This window comes from Gekko japonicus, unplaced genomic scaffold (genome assembly GCF_001447785.1).
Source record: "Gekko japonicus isolate JY-2015 unplaced genomic scaffold, Gekko_japonicus_V1.1 scaffold942, whole genome shotgun sequence".
Lineage (NCBI taxonomy): Eukaryota > Metazoa > Chordata > Lepidosauria > Squamata > Gekkonidae > Gekko > Gekko japonicus.
Genome location: NW_015174871.1, coordinates 689,887 through 710,113, shown reverse-complemented (window position 1 = coordinate 710,113; position 20,227 = coordinate 689,887). Strand labels below are relative to the sequence as shown.

The following is a 20,227-nucleotide window of genomic DNA, read 5'->3' as shown; positions in this document are numbered from 1 at the left end:
ATCATGTGGCACTGGGGTCTCGAACTGCCAAACTACAGACCTTCCAGTCTGCAGCTCAACGTCTTAACCTCTGAGCCATCATGGCAAAGCCATCAAAGACCCCCTCCCAAAAAAAGAATTTTCATATCACCTCAAACATAATAACTAATATGAAGATGGTTCATACATTCAGCTGTGAGAGAAACTCCATGATCTAACTGCATGTGTAAAACATCCCTAATTCTTTGTCAACACAGAGTCCATTTACTATCTCTGAGAGCAAAACAGAGCAATGGAGATCACCTTCTTGTTGCTCTGCAGCTTGTAGGCAGTTCTGCTGAAAACAGACTGGTGGGGCAGAGAACCATGGCAATTGAGAGAACACCTAGCCAGGTTCAGTATTTAAGCTGCAAACCAGATGTATGGGGAGAGTTGCCTGTTGTGGACTCAGCTCAGGTCTTGAGAACCTGAAAGTAAATGCAATAGGTCTATGATTGTCTTTCATCCTTCAGTTGTCCCTTCCTTGATCAGCATCATGGACCTTCAGGATATAAAGCAATAACTCTTCAGTTTGTACAGTTACCTGCCCTACACAGGATAGGTTGTTTATTGATGTAAATGAATAAGTAATTGGAAATGAGGTTGAACTGGACAGTTTTCTAGAGGCCTTTTTGGTCTTTAAAGTAGCTCAGTGACAGCATGTGTTACATCAACTTTGTTAACTTTATCTGATTGATGTGGTGAAACTATTTTAAATTATTTCAGCTCTTAGCATTCTGTTTTCTGCAGAGACTCGCTGGAGAGAGGGCTGAAGAAAATGTAACAGATTTTGACAACAAGAGTGAAATGGCCAATGGTACCACAGATATAGAAAGAAATGAAGGCTATGGAAACAAACAGCCCTCTGAACTGGACACAGGGAAAACAAATGGAGATGTGAGAGACTATAAGGAGAATGAAGAGGAGGAGGAGGAGGAGGAAGAAGAAGAGGAGGAGGAGGAGGAGGAGGAAGATGAAGAAAGTGATGATGATGAAGAAGAGGTGGGAGAGGAGGAAGGAGAAAAGGAGAAAGAAGAAAATAAAGAGAATGGAAACAAAAAGGAAGATCTGGAAACAAAGAAACTATATGATGAAGATGATAGCAGAAGCACAGAATTAAGGGAAACTCCTGAAAAAGAAGAAAACAATGAAAAGAAAGCATCGAAATTAAATATTCCTCAAAAATTAGCTCTAGATACTAGTTTTATAAAATTGAGCGCAAGGCCTTCAGGAAATCAAACTAATTTAGAGGAGAGCCTGAGAAAAGTCCGGAAGAATGATCCAAACATGATGGAACTCAACTTGAACAATATTGAGAACATCCCTAAGGAAATGCTGGTAGACTTTGTCAACGCCATGAAAAAAAACAAGCATATCAAAACATTCAGTTTAGCCAACGTGGGGGCTGATGACAATGTTGCTTTTGCCTTAGCCAATATGCTGCGCGAAAACAGGAACATCACTACTCTGAACATCGAGTCCAATTTCATCTCAGGCAAAGGGATTGTGGCCATTATGAGGTGCTTGCAGTACAATGAGAAGCTGACTGAGCTACGTTTTCACAACCAGCGAAGTATGCTGGGCCACCAGGCAGAAATGGAAATTGCGAGACTATTGAAAGCGAACCCGACATTACTGAAGATCGGCTATCATTTTGAACTTCCCGGTCCCAGGATGGTGGTTACCAATCTACTCAGCAGAAACCTTGATAAACAGAGACAAAAAAGAATAGAGGAACAAAAGCAGCAACAGTTGAAGGAGCAGAGGGAGATAATTGCCATGCTAGAGAATGGACTTGGGTTGCCTCCTGGGATGTGGGAGATGCTAGGTGGGCCAATGCCTTCTTCAGTGGTGCCTCCATCCATGCCGCCTCCAAAGTCACCGGTCCCATCTGTTACTAGGAAAAAAGAACCTGTAAGAAAGCCAGCCCCTGAACAAGAAAGGAGTGATGATCCACCCTCTTTCAGAATTGTGAAACTCAAGAGAACCCAGCGTAAACCCACTATAGAACAATACGTGGAGCCAGCTGAAAAAACCAATCTCAAAGACGTGATCAAGACACTTAAACCTATTCCGAGAAGGCGGCCACCTCCTCTGGTACAAGAAACCCCTCGAGATAAGCTGCTGAGTGATATCCGTCAGAGCAGTGTAGCTTATCTTAAACCAGTAAGTATGTAGAACAGGGAAACAGAAACAAGTAGGAAATACCGGGAAGCCCAGTTTAGGGCATTTATTTCAAAATCAAAGAATTTGGGTGTTGCAACAATTGTATGTTGTGGAGACGTTGTGCCTTGTAAATAATATAAGTCATCTTATTTATGCACTGCTTTCAATATAACATAAAGATAGATTTTGGAATACTTGTTACCTCTCTATGGAGTAGAACATGGCTGTTTCTAAAATAAGCAGATAATATTGTTAGAATGAGGCACCAGTGCAGTATGACCTAGAGTACAGACATTTAGGGAAAGAACACATACTTTATATGTGGAAAGGTATAATCCTTGGCCTCTCTGGTTAAAGGATCTCTAATAACTGGGCTAAGACCATGGAGAGCCACTGCCAGTCTGAATAGCCTGGGATGTTTATCCCACTAAACGTGACATCACAGAGCCCTACTTTCTGGAATGGAAAAAGAAGCAGGTATGCTCCGGATTCCTTGACCCCTTTCTTCTCATTCATGAAATGATGGATTTCTGGATGTGTTTTAGTTTTTGTTTTACTATCACTATCAGTTTCAAATCTACTGATATGGCAAGATTTCTGAAAAGAACCAATCACCTTTTGCCACATTTTAATCATCTTGACACTGTGAGCAAAAGTGTAATTCCCAGCACGTTAGGATCATGAGTGCATGAGCGCACATACTACATTTACACCAAAGTTATCAGCTTCACAATTTAATTTTTATCTTCCCTCCTCCAGTCGCTCAACTTGAGGAGCATTTTTTTAATCCTTCTGGCCTTCAGTGGGGAATATCAAATGTCAGCCATTGAGAACACTGCAAGCTCTGGGGTGCATTTTCCAGCAAATCCCTCCTCTCGATTACACAGCTGGGCGGCTGTCTACCAAACAAGCTGGTCCACACTAGATCTCTGTCCTTAGAATGTTATACGTTCCATAGATGCTTGCACTCGGATCAAGTCCAGTGTGTTGCACCTGTTAATCAGAGGTCACCCATAGCATTTATGATTCATCAAGTCTTCCTCAGGAGAGCATAAGTGATATTCCAAGGCTGAAAAATCAAGAAATGTACATAATCTTTGCTAGCAGTTCTCTTTATTAAGATGCCTGAACTAGTTCCCTGCCTAATAATAATAATAATAATAATAATAAAATAAATTAGGGTGAGTTTCACCATTTTTCATTTTGATCTTGTGGTGGAAAGTGCCGTCAAGTCACAACTGATTTATGGCGACCCTGTGGGTTTTCGAGGCAAGAGACATTCAGAAGTGGTTGGCCATTGCCTACCTCTGCATCATGACCCTGGTATTCCTTGGTGGTCTCCCATCCAAATACTCCCCAGGCCTGACCCTGCTTAGCTTCCAAGCTCTGATGAGATTGAGCTAGCCTAGGTCAGGGCTGATGATGTCTATACTTAGCCTTATGGGTCCCCCCCCCTTTTACACAGTTTTAGGCTATTGGCTGAATTGTGGCTTCCAAACAGTATACCTCCTAGAAATCTTCTTTAAAGTATAGGGAGATCCTTCATCAACAGGATGCCACATGGAGGAATGTTCATAAACATGCCATCTTTGTCAATTTCATGGCATTTCTACATAGAGCTTTTGGCTGTTGGTGGTAGGGAGTTGGAGATGTTCCTGGATGTCTAGTTCTCATAAATGACATATATACCCACACTAGTTTCTAATCCATCTTCATAGCTGGAACAGATACTGGCACAACTTTCTCACTTCTTCCTCTTGCTGCAGCCTGAAATATCCCCCTCCTCCACCCTAAATGTTGTTCCAGGACAGCCTATATTCCATGTAAACAGAAAATTAGCAAAACAGAAAACGACCCAGCCTAGAATGTCTCTCCCTGTTTTGCTAGTTTATATAGTGCTATAAGCCACCTTGAGGCAAGAGAAAAGGTGGGGTATAAATATTTTAAATAAATATTGCATGGAGGTGTTTTTTTAAAAAAAAGCATTCACAAAGGCATTCTCCACCTGCACCCTTGAGCAGTGTAGTCTGTTCTACCGCTTTAGCATTTGATGACCTGATTCTCCTTCATGTGTAGACAAGGCAGAGCCTTTTGTGATGAGAAGCTGAAAGATATGAGACAAGAGGACAGCTCCTCAGAGTGCTATTTTGAGGGAGAAGGGGGAGGTAGTCAGACAAGCAGAACGCGAAGAGTGGGTCTCTTCAGATTTGGTGGACAGGCAATGGAATGGCAGATTGTCAAACTCGAAACCTCGTTTGCCATGGGTTTTGTATGTTCCATCTTCACTGCCTGTAACCACACTGTTTGAATTCTGAATTAGGGGCATGGGGGTGGGCAGATGGTGTGTGGGAAACTGCTTCGCTTAGCTGCTTTGCAAGTGTTTTCTTAAGAGACCTCCTGAAGTGGGAAGTATGTGAAACGACCTTGGATGTCTGTCTCTGCTAGCCGGCCTGTCATAGATAATGTAACTGTAGGTTTGCAGGTGGGCAAGGAGGGCTAACGGAGCACGCTAGATTTAGGCGGGCTGACTGAATGGATTGATTGGATGGGTCACTGGGAGGAGGCTTGTTTGGATCATATATAATTCCAGAACTGGTGCCAACCTAGTCAGTTCTGACACAAGATGGTCGTAGCTTGATACATCCTCATCTCTCAGTAAACAAATCACTGCCAAGAGTGTGTTGTTGAGAGTAATTTTGTTCAAGAGTCTGACACAGATAAGACGGAAGAGGAGATGAAACGTTAATGCAGAGTGATGCATACGTGTGTATGTGTCATTTAGTCACAGGTGCCTTTCAAGGCAAGTGAAGCAGAGGTGATATGCCATTGACTTTTTCAGCAGAGTCTTCCTTGGTGGTCCCCGTCCAAGTACTGACCCTGCTTAGCCTCCAACATATGATGAGATTGGGCCATACCATACTGCCTTCCCTCCAAGTGATACATGTTGGGCCCCCAAAGTTTACAGGTTTACAGAGTTCCTCATTGCAGAGTGGGCCTGCAGGGCAAAACATTTCTGCCCACAGAACACTGTTTCCCTGCTTCCTCTCTCCCTCCCGCTGCAGCCCAAAATGGCCTCCGAAATGCAGTGCTTCAAGTGACATTTGGGACTACAGAGAAAGGGAGGTCAAGAAAATTGCAGTGTACAGGCAGAAATCCTTTCACCCCCAAAATACTCTGCTGGATCCATGCCATTAAGTCTGACATGAATGCAAATGTCTTACACTAGGGAAGGGGGGGGGGAATCTCATTTTCTCAACAACAAAAGAATGGTCCATTGCTGGAAAAAGGCCATTTCCTTTCAATAAAGTGACTTCCAAGGGAGTCTCACCTCACTTTCCACCATACCATACACAGACAATACCCGCATGTCATTTGTGCTTTAAATTTTGCATCTGGAAAAATCCTACAAATATTAAATCACCCAAAAACAATTTCCCCCCAGCATTTCAACAGTAATTTTTTTTTCAGAGGCAGATGCATGAGCTAAGACCCCCCTCCCCTTTCCCACAATTAACACTTCCTGTGTTGTTCCTTCCTACACAGGTGCCTGTTCCCAAAGAGCTGGAGTAAAACACCCTGTTCAGTTGAAGGAAACAACTTGAGAATATACAGACTATGCAAGTGTTGCTTCAGATCATTTCAGGGGCTGTTTCCCTCAGGCGGAAGACTCAAAGATGTGGGAACAACGCGCGTGAAGCATGCATCCTGTTGAAGTGATGATCAAAAGAGGTAGAATGCAAGTATACCCAGTGAACAGTTTTAATCCATTCTGAAATCACGAGCCACCTCTCAGTCTCTGCTTCCAGGGGTGGAGAGGGGAGAGTGGTACTTTGTCGCTATTAATAATCATGTTACCACTTTTATAGCTTCCTTCAGTAAACATTGTTGGAACTATCACCTTCGGCTGTTATATTTGACAGAAGCACGTGACATCCTTTTGTGTGTGTATGGTCTCTCTCTCTCTCTCTCTCTCTCTCTCTCTCTCTCTCTCTCTCTCACACACACACACACACACACACACACACACACACACAGAGAGAGAGCTTGGGTTGCTCATTTTTCTGCCAGCTTCACAAATCACACTGGACAATCCATAGTAACTCTCCTTGACATTAGGAATATATAGCAACAGAAACAAATCTTTTCTTAACAGAGGAGATTAGCTTACCTAGTTGCAGACATGGTGATAAAAATCTAAACCTGGTTGACCCTTGAGGGTTAAATGCATCTGTCTTGGGCAATTTCTCACAGGAAGAAGGGTAAGATGAAGAGTTGTTTTTTATACCCTGCTTTTCTCTACCTTAAGGAGTCTCAAGGTGGTTTACAATCCCCTTCCCTTCCTCTCCCCACAACAGTCACCTTGTGAGATAGGGAGGGGGGGCTGAGAGAGTTCTGAGAGAACTGTGACTGGCCCAAGGTCACTCAGCAGGCTTCATGTGGAGGAGTGAGGAAATTATATTACAGTCTGCGGCTCTTAACCACTAGGTTCTCCATATTAGAGTCTGCCTCTCTTAACCACTACACCACTCTGTCTCAACATGGTGGCCAGTTGATGATTAAGAACATCAGAGAAGCCAATGCTGGATTACATTAAGCAACCTACCTCATCACTGTATATCTAACTTTGAGAGTGAAAATAATAGGAACTGAGCAAGTTGTTTATCCCCAGTTCTAAATCTCCCCAGTTCTAAATATCTAGATCTATTTGAGTAGAAACACACAATTTCTTGAGAAAATAAACTTGTCTGGAAGGTTAAGAGGTGGGATCTGCTGAAGGAATTAATGGAATTGTTCTCCCACACACACCTCTCCCCTACATTGCCCTGCACAAAGTTGGTCTTGGGAGTCAGGGAAGTCTCAGGAAAAGAGTAGGTTGATTTACAGGAACTGCAGCAAGGACAAGAGGTCAGCCGAAATTCCCCCCCCCCCTTCATGTGTGAATCTCCATCCATAGCAGAATAGCTTTTACAGGAGCTGAGACAAAGAGCAGTTTCTACGGGGATGCTGTGAAAAATGGGTTCGGGGACTCAGTGGAAAACTTTGTGATGACATCAAGTTCCGCTTTGGGGTAGTTTCTCCTTTGCAGTGTTTCAGGCCAGTGGTCTCCGACCTTTGCAGGCCCCATACTCATCTTTAACCTTCAGGCATCATGGGACTGAATAAGCAGCAAGTGTGATACAAGATGAGTGAGAGTCATGACCCCGTCAGTGGACATAAGAACATAAGAGAAGCCAGTGTTGGATCAGGCCAATGGCCCATCTAGTCCAACACTCTTGTCATACAGTGGCCAAAAATACCAGGGGCCATCAGGAGGTCCAGCAGTGGGGCTAGTGGGCATGCCAGCCAATATGCATGGAACATTGCAGGCCTGACTGGCAGGGGTCAGCAAAGAAGGCAAGGGAGAACTAGTGTGGGGAAAGCCGGGGGATACCTGGACTTGCCTATCTGTACCTGAATCCTTTCCACCACTGACTGACCTTGTCTCAATATCCTGCTGCTCCTTTCAGTGTGTATGCAGAGACAAGAGGCACAGCCCACTTGTTTTCTTCACATGTACACCAGCAACACATCCTTCCCCAAATCACCCTGACTTATGCACTGAAGACCACTGCTCTAGGCAATTAAGTAAACTTATTGCTGACTCTCCCTCACTCTCACAGCAGAAGAAAATGGAGTGGGGGAGGAGATGAAGGCAGATACAGCAAAATCACTTCTGGTCGTCAGGGCCATGATGCTCTAGGAATTTCCCCAATCTCTGTAGTCTTCACTATACAGATTGGGATAAGTCCTAGAGTGGTGGAGGGGCAGTGTCATTGCCACACCACACTCTACCATTAAAGCTCCTGTGGGTTGCCAGCAAGGAATAAATGTACCTCCCACTATCTGACATGGCACCCCTGTGCCAAGCCAGGTAGCTAAAGGGATGGCATAATTAGTATGCATTTATGCAGTCAACATGTTTTGTGCTGCTGTTTACTCACCATCATCTTCAAACAAGTTTCTCAAGAGGGAGGATTTTTTTCCTCCCTCGTTTTATTGAAGGGGTGTGTGTGTGTGTAAGCTGGCTTTTTGACAACCCCTGCTTTAGATTCTTGCCGAGAGGTTGTATAGTTATAGTTGTTGTGATGTGCAGAACCAAAGCGGGGGCTCCTTTTCCAAAAGCCCCAGACGAATGAATGATAAGCTTCAACATGTGTGAGGAACGCCAAGTTAGATTTGCCTACATTTGTATCCCAAGGCAAATTAGGCCAGACAGCTGAACTGGCCCTGGGAACAGAACATACACTCCATCCTGAAGGTGCTGTCCTGCTGATAAAGACTGGGTTCTCTATGGAGAACAAAAGCTTGGCAGTTTCAAACAACAACAGGGCACAGTCTTTCATTCCACTTCTGGTGCTTTGCCAATACCTAAAACAGAACATCCCAGGCCTTTTTTTTTTTTTTTTGAGACATTAATGGGACTTACTTTGCCCCTGGCAGGCCCTCACTGTCCTTGCTGTTCCTCTGAACTTTTCTTCATTCCCCTTAGGCAAGGCCAGTCTCTGTCACTGCATCTCAGAAACTGAGCTCTGTGGGTTCAGACATCCCTTTGGGAAGGTTAACTGATGGAAGGAATTTGTTAATGCTGAACTCTTTCCTGGATGAACACATAAAGCTGCTCCAAGGTCTCAGGCAGAGGTCTTTCCCATCACCTATAGCCATATTTTGTTTCTAACTGGAGGTGTTGGGCATTGAACCTGGAAACTTCCGCATGCAAAGTGGTGCTCTAGCACTGAGACATGGCCCTTCCCCAATGGGTGAATTCAGATCTTTCTTTCTGATCTGCCACTTGTGGAAGAATGAAGGTTTGTCACTGGATACAAAAGGGCTTTTTTGTTTGTTTGTTTGTCATCAAGTCACAGCTGACTTATGATGACCCCATAGGCTTCCCAAGTCCCCCCAGGGGGCGGGGAAACCCCCGCCCCAGAGGCCCGTTCCCCGGCGGCGGATCGGGCCCCGGGGAAAACCCCACCCCGGCGTGCGCGTCACCAGGAAGTGATGTTATGACATTGGGCACGCTGGGGGTGGGGCCACGGTCATCCAAGGGAAAATATGGTTTTCCCTTGGATGGTTGTAGCCCCGCCCCCAGTGTGCCCGGCATCATAACATCACTTCCTGGTGACGTGTGTGCGACGTGCATGCGCCCACTCCAGCCGCGGACCGGGAGTCCCCCGGTAAGTAGATTTTTCGACATGGCAACCCTATGACCCCATAGGGTTTTCAAGGCAAGAGGCATTCAAAGGTGGCTTGCCATTGCCTGCCTCAGGGTAACAACCTAGACTACATTGGTGGTCCCCCATGCAAGTAATAACCAGGGTTGATGCTGCTTAGCTTGCAAGATCTGATGAAGGCGGCGGCGGAGGAGATTGGATTTATACCCTGCCCTTCACCCGGAGTCTCAGAGCAATTTACAATCTCCTTTCCCTTCCCCTCTCCACAATGGACACCCTGTAAGGTAGGTGTGGCTGAGAGAACTCTCTCTCGAGAACTGCCCTTGAGAGAACAGCTCTGAAAGAACTTATGGCTGACCCGAGGTCCCACCAGCAGCTGCATGTGGAGGAGTGGGGAATCAATTCAATTCAATCAAATTTATTGCGGCAGGAGCCAGTAAAACAGTACAATTCTGATATAAAAGGGATTAAAACAGTAATAACATGGGAATAATATAAAAACATTAACAGGAGAGAGTTAATAAAATTAGTAAAGTAAAATAGTGTTAATAAGAGAATCATACAATTTTTTTCTGAATGTGATTTGTAAGTTATATACTAAACACCTCTGTCAGAAGCTGTGTGAATGGCTAGATCATAGCAACTTGCTTGAAATTGAACAAGCTGGTTTCACACCTGGGTGCGCTACTATTGTTCACTGCTTAGTCCTAGATTATTTTATTTTTAAATATGTGAAACATCGGAAGAATACCTTGTACGCAGCCTTTGTCGACCTCAAGGCGGCCTTTGACTCTATTTCTAGGGGAAGGCTTTGGGCCCAATTGGCTGACATGGGTATCGATAGAAGGCTATTGCTTCTATTAATTAAACTGCATGAAAATAATGACATCCAAATAAGGCTCACACAAGATGGGAAACTATCGAAAAGTATTCCAGTGCAAAAAGGAGTCAGACAAGGTTGCCTTTTGGCTCCCTTCTTATTTAACATCTATGTTAACGCCTTAATTACATGTCTTCATTCAACTGATACTCATGCTCCCTCATTCTCAGGTAGCAGAAAGGTTCCAAACTTAATGTATGCTGATGATGCTGTTCTTTTATCCCAGACAAGGATTGGCCTGAAGCGAGGCCTGATAAAATTTAAAGAGCAATGTGACACCGAATTACTATCTATTAATTTCGCTAAAACTAAAACTGTCCGTTTTGGTAACTCATTCAAGAAGTTCAACTGGAATATTAAAGGAAATGCCATAGATCAAGTTAAGAACTTTAAATACTTAGGCATTACCTTTTCTTATAATTCTAAATTCTCAGCACAGGTGTCCTCATCAGCTAACCTGGCAGAGAGAAGTGCAAATGCCATTCTTAGATTATTTAGAAGGAAAGGTGCAGGCTTTCTCCCCACGGCCTTAAAAACCTTCCAGGCAAAATCATTGGCTCAACTCCTGTATGGCTCACAAATCGGACTTTCTGCCAATCTAAAGACCCTTGAAAAGGTTCAATCTAAATTTCTTAGATCTCTATTTGGCGTACCTCTAATGTAACACTTAGGCAAGAGGCTGGGCTACTCAGAGTTGAAACAAAGGTCTTGGAGCAGGCTATAATGCTCTGGCTAAAAATTCATTACAACCCAAAGGGTTTTTTACTTTTTAGCCTCGGATCCTTACCCTGCCTGGTCCACACAAATTCTTAATCAATTAAATCAGATTGGCCTATTCCCAGAAGATCTCTTCTATGGAAGCCTATACAAGGCAAGAACAACTGTCGTGCAGAGGCTTCGTGATATTGAATCACAAAATAAAGAAGCTTTGCCACCCAAGAACTTACAGAAACATAAAATCTTGGCCAAATTTTACTGTTGCCCCTTATTTATTTAACATTACCTATGAACCCTATAGATGGGCCTTTTCCAGAGCCCGTTTTGAGGCACTCCCTTCCGCTGTACTGCAAGGTAAATTCACTAGAGTCCCAATGCATGAACGTATATGCCCACGCATGGCTAATATGGTGGAATCAATTACTCATGTCCTCCTGTTCTGCAGATTCTATCAGGAGGAACGAGACCATCTTATACTACCCCTTCTGTCTAGATTTAGCCCTTTGCAGTCTTATCTTGACTTTAGGCCAGAAGTCCTTCGTAAATTCCTCTTAGAAGGCATTCAGAGCTCAGTGACTTACGCTGTGGAGTGGGGAATCAAACCCGGTTCTCCCAGATTAGAGTCCACGCTCCTAACTACTACACCAAACTGGCCCACCAGATTGGGCTAGCCTGGGCTACCCAAATCAGTTTCTAAATGCGGTTCTGGTGAAATCCTTAATTGGCTCAGCCAATTTGGTTTTTTTTAAAACCTTTAAATGTGTGATTTTTAAAAACCTTTCAAAGTCTCCCTTCAAGTTTGGGAGTGAACACACATGAAACTGACAAGAGTCAGGCTTTTGGTCCATTAAGGTTAGTACTGTCCTATTCCGACTGGCAGTGGTACTCCAGGTCTCAGGTTGAAGTCTTTCATATAACCTAGTACCTGATTCTTTTAACTGGAGCTGCCATAGATCTTCTGCATGGAAAGCAGATGCTTTGCCTCTGAGTCACAGCCTTTACAGTTCTGAAAAAGGAAGTATTTTGAAAAGGTACACATGTTCCTTCCTGCCATCTTTTGCCTTTAGGATTACTTTGTCCCAGTAACACGAAGGCAAACAGATTCTGCTGGGCATGATGCAAATCGTTCTTTCTTCCCTTCAGCCAGTATTTGCATGTGTTATCATGCTTCTCATTTATTCACCACTAGAGAAGAGGAGGAGGAGATTGGATTTATACCCTACCCTTCACTCAGAGTCTCAGAGCGGCTTACAAACTCCTCTCCCTTCCCCTCCCCACAACAGACACCCTGTGAGGTAGGTGGGGCTGAGAGAGCTCTGACAGAAACTGCCCTTTTTCAAGAACAGCCCTTGGCAGAACTATGGCTTGCCCAAGGTCATCCAGCCAGGTGCAAGTGGAGGAGTGGGGAATCAAACCCGGTTCTCCCAGATTAGAGTCCGCACACTTAACCACTACACCAAACAGCCCTTCCAATTCTTATATTGTACTTTCATGGTCCCCGTAGGGATGCCAGCCTCCAGGTGGGATCTGGGGATCCCTTGGAATTACAGCTCATCTCCAGACTACAGAGATCAGTTCCCCTGGAAAAAAATGCATGTTATGGAGGGTGGACTCTATGGCACTGTACCCCATTGAGGTCCTTGTCCTCCCCAGTCTCTACCCCCAAATCTCCAGGAGTTTCTCAACCTGGATCTGGGAACCCTACCCCTCCATCCCCTGCTGGTGGCCAGGGGGGACCTGGCAACCCTATCCCCCTGCCTAGCTTCCTCAATTTCACCACATCTTATTGTCCAGCATGTGGCATCTTTTCTCAGAGCTGGTACCTGCAATCAACTTGGTCCAGCCAACCCCTTCTCCCCTAATGCTCACAGGTGCCCATGTATGGGGCAGAGTTTGCATTACCCACTTACTGTGAACAGAAAACAAAACGTCTGCATACTGCAGTACTCTTGGATCTGGGCTTTGAGATATGCTATGCAGACGTACAAGTTCTGCTTGTGGCCAGTGAGCACAGGGCCCTCACCTTCAAGACTGGCCTGCACTACAGGCTTGCACAGCATGATGCTTTCACAGCATTAATGCTGGCTTAAATTAGCTTCATTGCCAGGAAACTGTTCCTCTGTCCGCCTGACACCAGGAGCATGCTAAAGATATTGCCTAACAAGGTTTATGCTTACCCCTGCTGGGTTATCTCTCATTACTGTTTAGAGGCCAAGTTGTCTCAGGTGGAGATCAACACAACAGCGGTCCTGGTTTAATAACCAAGAAAACCCAACGGGCCCTCTGGCATCAAGGTGGGGTTTTAGCTAATAATGAAAGGGTTTTTTTAAAAAAAATGTTGCAACTGTTGTCTTCTTTCTGCAGTCGTCAGCCGGCTTGGTTTGGTTTTCCCGAGTCCTATGGTGTTGTCAAGCTTTGATATACCCTTATCTCAGATCATTTATGGGGGGGGGGGAGAGATTTGTCATATGGTTACAGCGGCCTCCACTCATCAATGACTAAAGGTAAAGGTTTCCCTTGCTCGAAAGCTAGTCGAATCCGACTCTAGGGAGTGGTGCTTATCACTGTTTCCAAGCCAAAGAGCTAGTGCTGTCCAAAGACCTCTCTGTGGTCATGTGGCCGGCATGACTAAATGTGAAGGCACACAGAATGTTGTTACCTTCCCACCGAAGTGGTACCTATTTATCTACTTGCAATTTCTTGCTTTCGAACTGCTAGGTTGGCAGGAGCTGGGGCCAGAGATGGGAGCTCACTCTGTCACGCGACACTCAGGTCTCAAACAGCTGAACTACAGACCTTCTGGTCTGCAGCTCAGCGTCTTAACCTCTGAGCCACCGCAGCTCCCTCATCAATGATTACAGCCGTCCATAAGAAAGGGAGTATAAAGCACGAAAAACTCACACTGGTGACTAGTTATTTCCCATCCCATCCCAGACTCCCAATGCACCTTAGAAGAATGAGACCTGTTAAGATGTAATACCAACCTTTCATGGTAAGTGGATCCACAGTTAAGCTGGTTCCGAGGATGACAGAGGGTGTGTGCAACTGATTCCTCTGTTGCTACTGATGGCTTTGGAAGCAGGGCAACAAAGAGTCCGCTTGTCCCACCTAAGGTTCTAGCCCCATGTCCCACTTTTCTGAGGTTGACCAAAGTTTTAAGCAAAACAGCTTGAGGAGAGCAATGCGGAACACCCCATAAAGATTCACATTATGCCAAGGTGGAAGTATGTATGTGGGAAGTACAGCGCCAAGTTTCTGCATAGCTGTCACCAGCCCAGAGGTTCACAACACCATTTTAAACCCCTCTCCACACACTCTTAAAAAGAACCCTTGTAAAATTCTTTAAGCCAAGCCAAGCTTCCCTCCTGAGCAATCACCACCCACCACTGTAGTAGGTACAGCCTTTGAATGATTACAGAAGGGACTGCCCTAATTGTGGAATGACCACCATGGGTACCACACCATGTGCCCTTTCCATGCAACCGTGTAAAGAGAACACCTGCACTAATGAAGAAGAAAAGAGATTGGATTTATACCCCACCCTTCACTAACTGAAGGATTCCCAGAGCAGCTTACAATCTCCTTTCCCTCCCCCTCCCCACAACAGACACCCTGTGAGGTAGGTGGGGCTGAGAGAGTTCTTGAGAGGACTGCTCTTGAGAGAACAGCTCTGAAAGAACTTGTAACTGACCCAAGGTCACCCAGCTGGCTGCATGTGAAGGAGTAGGGAATCAAACCTGATTCTCCTGGATTAGAGGTCGCGCGCTTAATCACTACACCAAACTGGCTCTCTAATGAGGCAGCAATGGGACTTTGGATGTCAAAACCAACTTGGAGCACTTACGTAGAATACTTAGTACACTTCTCACTACAAGTCCTCAACGAAAGAAAATGTTGCATAGCTCGAAAGGGCACAGAAGAGGGCAACCACCATGATTAAGGGGACTGGAGTATTTGCCCTGGGAGAAAAGGCTGAAGAGTCCAAAACTTTTGTTTAGAAAAAAGGAGTGGGGGAGGGGAGGTTACGATAGAGGTTTATAAAAAGATATATGGAGTGGAGAAAGCAAAGAAAACCTTTTTTCCCTCTTCGGTAATATTAGAACTTGGGCATTCAAAGATGTTGATGGGCAATAGATTCAGGATGTAAACCCCCACCAAAGTACTTCACTCAAAGAGTGATTAAATTCACAAGTGGGTAGAGTTATGGCCACAAGCATATATGGTTTTACAAGTGGAGTAGACAGACACACGGAAGACAGACCCATCAATGGTTATTAGTCATGATAACTACAGAAAACATCCACATCCAGAAAAAGTAAGCCTCTGAACACTAGTTCTGGGAGGCAACATCAGGGGAAGGCCTTGGCCACGATGCCCTGGTGTTGGCATTCTGAGGCAGCATTGCCTACTATGTGAGAAAGGATGCTGGAGTAAATGGGCCACTGGCCTGATCCAGCAGGGCAGTTTTGTGTTCTTACATATATGACAGCTTCCTGAAACCCACTGCAGATTCCTATAGAGATTACAGAGAAAAGGGACCTCTTGCTCTCTGTGGTGGGACGGGTCTTTGCAATTTATATGACGTTACTATTCAAAACTCTCATCAAGGTCCACATTCTGTAGAAAAGGGTTTAGAGTTGTCACTAAAATTGTCCAAAATTGTCCTGGAAATCCAAGGCTGAACTAGAACCCAGATTTCCCCCGATCTAGTCGATACATTTTATTTTCACCCTGGACGACAAATGCTTAAGATGGGAGTATTGCAAGAGCTCTTGTTGAAAGCACACAAAATTGGAGAGGGTTATACATGTTTGATTCCATGCTTTTCTTCTTGGCCATTCTTTGAGATTTATAGAATTCTGCATCCTAGACAATACAGTTCTAAAGTACTTGATTCCGATAACAGAATACTAGATAGACCCTGGTAGATAGACCCTGGTTTTGTTTAAAAAAGAACCGGCGAGGGGTGGAGATGGTTAACAGCTACTCCTCTCGACTCTGGGCTACAGAATTCCAGGTAGCAGGAGCAGCAGCCAACAGTGAACAGCTGCAGTGAAGGTTGTTGACAGCAGAAACAGACAACACACCCACAGGGCTTTTCTAAACACAGCATCACTTTGTAAACTTAGTCGAGTGACTTCCAAGTTTCGTGCGTTGGAGCACACGGCCCATCTATGTATCACTCTCAGGCAGGTCAAAAAGTCATTCTAGCTTTGTATACAAGTGTCTCTCTGCTGGCACAGCCCATTATACCTTGTGAGACAGACAAAACTTTAAATAAGCAATAGCAGGTAGAGATCATTTGTCAGGAGCAAGAGAAGATGCTGGTAGAAGGTAGAAAATTAGTAATAAAAAGTATACCTACGGAAGACACTACAAGGTAATAAAAATCATAAGCCTCTAACTTATCAGCATGTTCGGTTTGCTAGCCTCCAGGTGGTACCTGGAGATCTCCTGCTATTACAATTGATCTCCAGATGCAAACTCTGCATTAGAGAAAATGGCTGTTTTGGACAGTGGACTCCATGGCATTATAACCATGCTGAGGTTCCACGCCTCCTCAAACCCCACCCTCTCCAAAACATCCAGTTATTTCTCAACCCAGAGCTCTCAAACCTAGCATAACTACACACACGCAAACCCTTTTTTAAAAAGTAGCATTTTAGTAGGTATGTTACAGTTACTGGATTGGATCCTGCTGATAATTTTGGCTGACAGAAAGGGAGAAAGGGAGGTGATTTTTGTTAATCTCCTGCCCTCCCCCACCCCCCTGAGACCTGGCTCTCCCCTCATACAGTTCATGGGGTCCCCTGACCTCCAGGAACAGCATTGGGGTTAGCCAGAGAAATTCTTCCATCAGCAGAGATTTGATGGGATCCAAGCCTTAGATTCTTCTGACATTTTTTTAAAAGGTAGATGAAAGCTGTACTGAACTTGTGCTTCATCATGAAAATTACAATTAATTTCCCCCTCCCATTTTATTTATTTACTAGGAGTAAGGCCCATTGTGGGAAGAAATACAACGAGCTCTAGAACAGGTGTCAAACTTATTTGTTAGGAGGTCCGAATCTAACATAAACGTCACTTTGTTAGGCCGGACCATGCATGCTATAAAAACATGAGGTACCAGAGATATCAATTTTATAAAGATTATTTCAGATGCTGAATGGCAACAGCAGGCATGATTGGATTAGGTGTGATATGCAGAGGGGAAGTAGTTGTGGAGATATCGACACTGATAATGAGATAGGAAATCTAAGTCTCAGTTCCATCCAGGAGGATTCAGTCCAGGAGGATGCAGAGAATAAATAGATGTAAGTCTGACATTAGAAAACACAACATGCAGTTGCTGACCTAAGAGTAGCAGTGCTCTTACAAAGGAATTTCAAAGGGAGATTAGAAAGAGAGACTGCTGAATTGCATCCTTCTGGACTGGATTGAGACCTAGTTTTCCGGTCTCATTACCAATGTGTGCTGTTACCACTTGGCATCTGAAATCACTCCACTCTCCAAGATATAAGGACCAATCCAAGTGTTCTAATTCCTAATCAAGATCTTTTTGAAAGAAAATAAATCCAGATAAGAACAGACAAATCCAATCATTTAATTTTTTTTCAGAATAAGCCAAAATAATTTCCGCAATGTACACTGTGCTTGTCAAAAGAATCCATACACCTACCCACCTTCCCTCCCTCCAAGGAAGTGTGCTTGCGCACAAAAGCTTATACCTGAATAAAATGTTATTGGTCTTAAAGCTGGGACTCCAATTTTGTTCCCTCTCTCTCTTTACTCCTTCTTCCTTCCCCCCTAAAAGAGGAGCAGCCCCAGAGAAGAAAGCAGAAGTACTGTATCATGTACAGTACATGTAGAAGAAGAAGAGGAGATTGGATTTATACCCCGCCCTTCACTTGGAGTCTCAGAGCGGCCTACAAACTCCTTTCCCTTCCCCTCCCCACAACAGACACCCTGTGAGGTGGGTGGGGCTGAGAGAACTCTGACACAAACTGCTCTTTCTCAAGGACAGCTGTGCCAGAGCTTGTGACTGACCCAAGGTCACATCAGCAGGTGCAAGTGGAGGAGTGGGGAATCAAACCTGGTTCTCCCAGATTAGAGTCCGCACACTTAACCACTACACCAAACTGGCTCTCTGTACTGTATCAACACTGGTTGGCAGGTCATAGTGGGGCAACATGACTTCATCTGCAAAAAAGCTTGCAAATTCAGCTAATAGCTGAATTACTAATATTTTGTGCTCTCTCTGTCAGAGAGGTTAAAGATTGAATTAATCTAAACAATTGTGCTGGGTGAGAGCTAGCGGATGCGATGGAGGCTGACTAAAAGTCTCTTTTTGTAGCCTTCACTGTCATCTCATCTTAATTAACATCTTATAAGATGCTCTTGTAGCTTCATTGCAAGCATACCGCCAAACTCGCTCTAGTTGTCTAAACTCCCACTTCATCCCGCTAAATTCCACAGTATACCAAGGGGATCATTTTGAGTGGGGGCGATGAGGATGCTGGGGGGGGGGGCAACTCCATTGATGGCTTCAGTGAGATGGGAATTCCAGTCCTCTATCAGCACATCTAAGGAGTCACCGGGGGCATCAGATCCCACAGAGCATTCTGGAAACCAATTGAATCCATTAGGCTCCGTAGGCGAGCATAAATCAGCTTGCCGCTTAGATGGGGTGGGGTAGGAACATCCATCTAGGCCTTCAGGACCAGTGTTCCCTCTAAGCTGAGTTAGTGTGAGCTAGCTCACAGTTTTTTTGCCTCCGGCTCACGCATTTTTGCCTTAGCTCAGGAAGGAGGGTTTCAGAGCAAACTAATTGATGCAGTCACCAAACAGCTTGCTCATAACTTTAATGCCAGTAGCTCACAAAGTGGAATTTTTGCTCACAAGACTCCACAGCTTAGAGGGAACATTGTTGAGGACCATGTGATCTGACCATGGCACTTTCTCCTTAGTGACCAGATCCAACTCCATCCCGAAGATTAAGTCCGGGGTGTGGCCTGCTTGATGTGTGTGACCCGATACAATTTGGGAGAGCCCCAGTGCTGCCATGGAAGACACTAGATCCAATGCCTGCAAGGAGCCAGCAGCATCAGCGTCCCCGAGCACCACCAGATGTGGGAACTCCAAGGCCCAGCCAGCTACCGTCTCCAGCAGGCTCAGCAGGCTATCAACTGGTGTGCTAGGAGGCCGGTACACCAGACATACATCCAAGCTCTCCTCAGTTTCTTTTATAGGAAATGTGATAACTTTGAACTTTTAGGTTAGAACAAAGTCAGATACATTCTATCCAGCCCAAAGACAGGGGTATGATTGAGAAAGCAACTTGTGCTGCAGCTAATTATTGCTATATATCCAGTTCCATTCCTCACGACTCCAGATGTCTAAGCAATCACAGCTCACAGAATTTCAGTTCACAGAAAACAGTGAGCAATGACCAAGGAGCGCTCAAGATAAAACCTTTCATTCTCAGGATAATGCAAACCAACACACTGGCCAACTGAGGCAGGATAAAACCCATGTCACTGCTACCATCCATGACTATTTACAAGCCAAAAAAGCCAAAGAGCTTTTCCATTTTATCCCTCAGTCATGCTTGTCATTACCATGAATTGTCTGGGGTCCATTTTGCACAAATCACCAGTCTGTAGAAAGACTTCACTATGAATAAGCATCACTAAAAGGATGACAGAAACATTCTGTGTGTTTATTCAACTTTATTCTTTGCCATTTTTAATTTTTAAAAACTCTCAATATAGTGAAACCACAGGCTAAATTAGTTGTTGGAAGAACTATTCTGTGTAATTAAAATAAGATGACATACAAATTAAGTCCACTCTAGAAGCTTTAAAAAACAACCCTGGAATACATTGAGAACATATCCTCAACAAAATACTGCTCATTTTATAATTTATATATGGAATGAGGTGTTGCGACTATGAGTTTCTGGGGAAGGGGAAGAGGAGGCAAGAAGGCATTATCCTAAATCAGGCCTAAAAGCTGCATTAGGAGTTTCTCTTGTGTGTAGATCTCCGCAAATAAAGAGTCTGGTCATTGCACACAAATGCACCAGAGCAGAGGGGGGGAAAAACAAGAAGACAGCAATAAGAAACATGTCTTTTGTGCATAAAATTCATGCAGCTGGCTTTCAGGCAAAAAGTTAAAGATGCATGAAACACACCACAAGATGGTGGCCTTGAATGTCTCCCCCCCCACATAGGGA

At 44.5% G+C, this 20,227-nt stretch overlaps 1 protein-coding gene across 1 annotated transcript; it reads left to right on the top strand.

Annotated features, from left to right (window-relative positions):
* The first annotated feature begins 751 nt into the window (after positions 1-751).
* Positions 752-6,075, top strand: LMOD3 (leiomodin 3). Its single transcript, XM_015424808.1, has 2 exons — positions 752-2,184; positions 5,728-6,075. The coding sequence occupies exons 1-2, from the start codon at positions 826-828 to the stop codon at positions 5,752-5,754; spliced, it is 1,386 nt and encodes a 461-aa protein (XP_015280294.1). The 5' UTR covers positions 752-825; the 3' UTR covers positions 5,755-6,075.
* Positions 6,076-20,227: the final 14,152 nt, after the last annotated feature.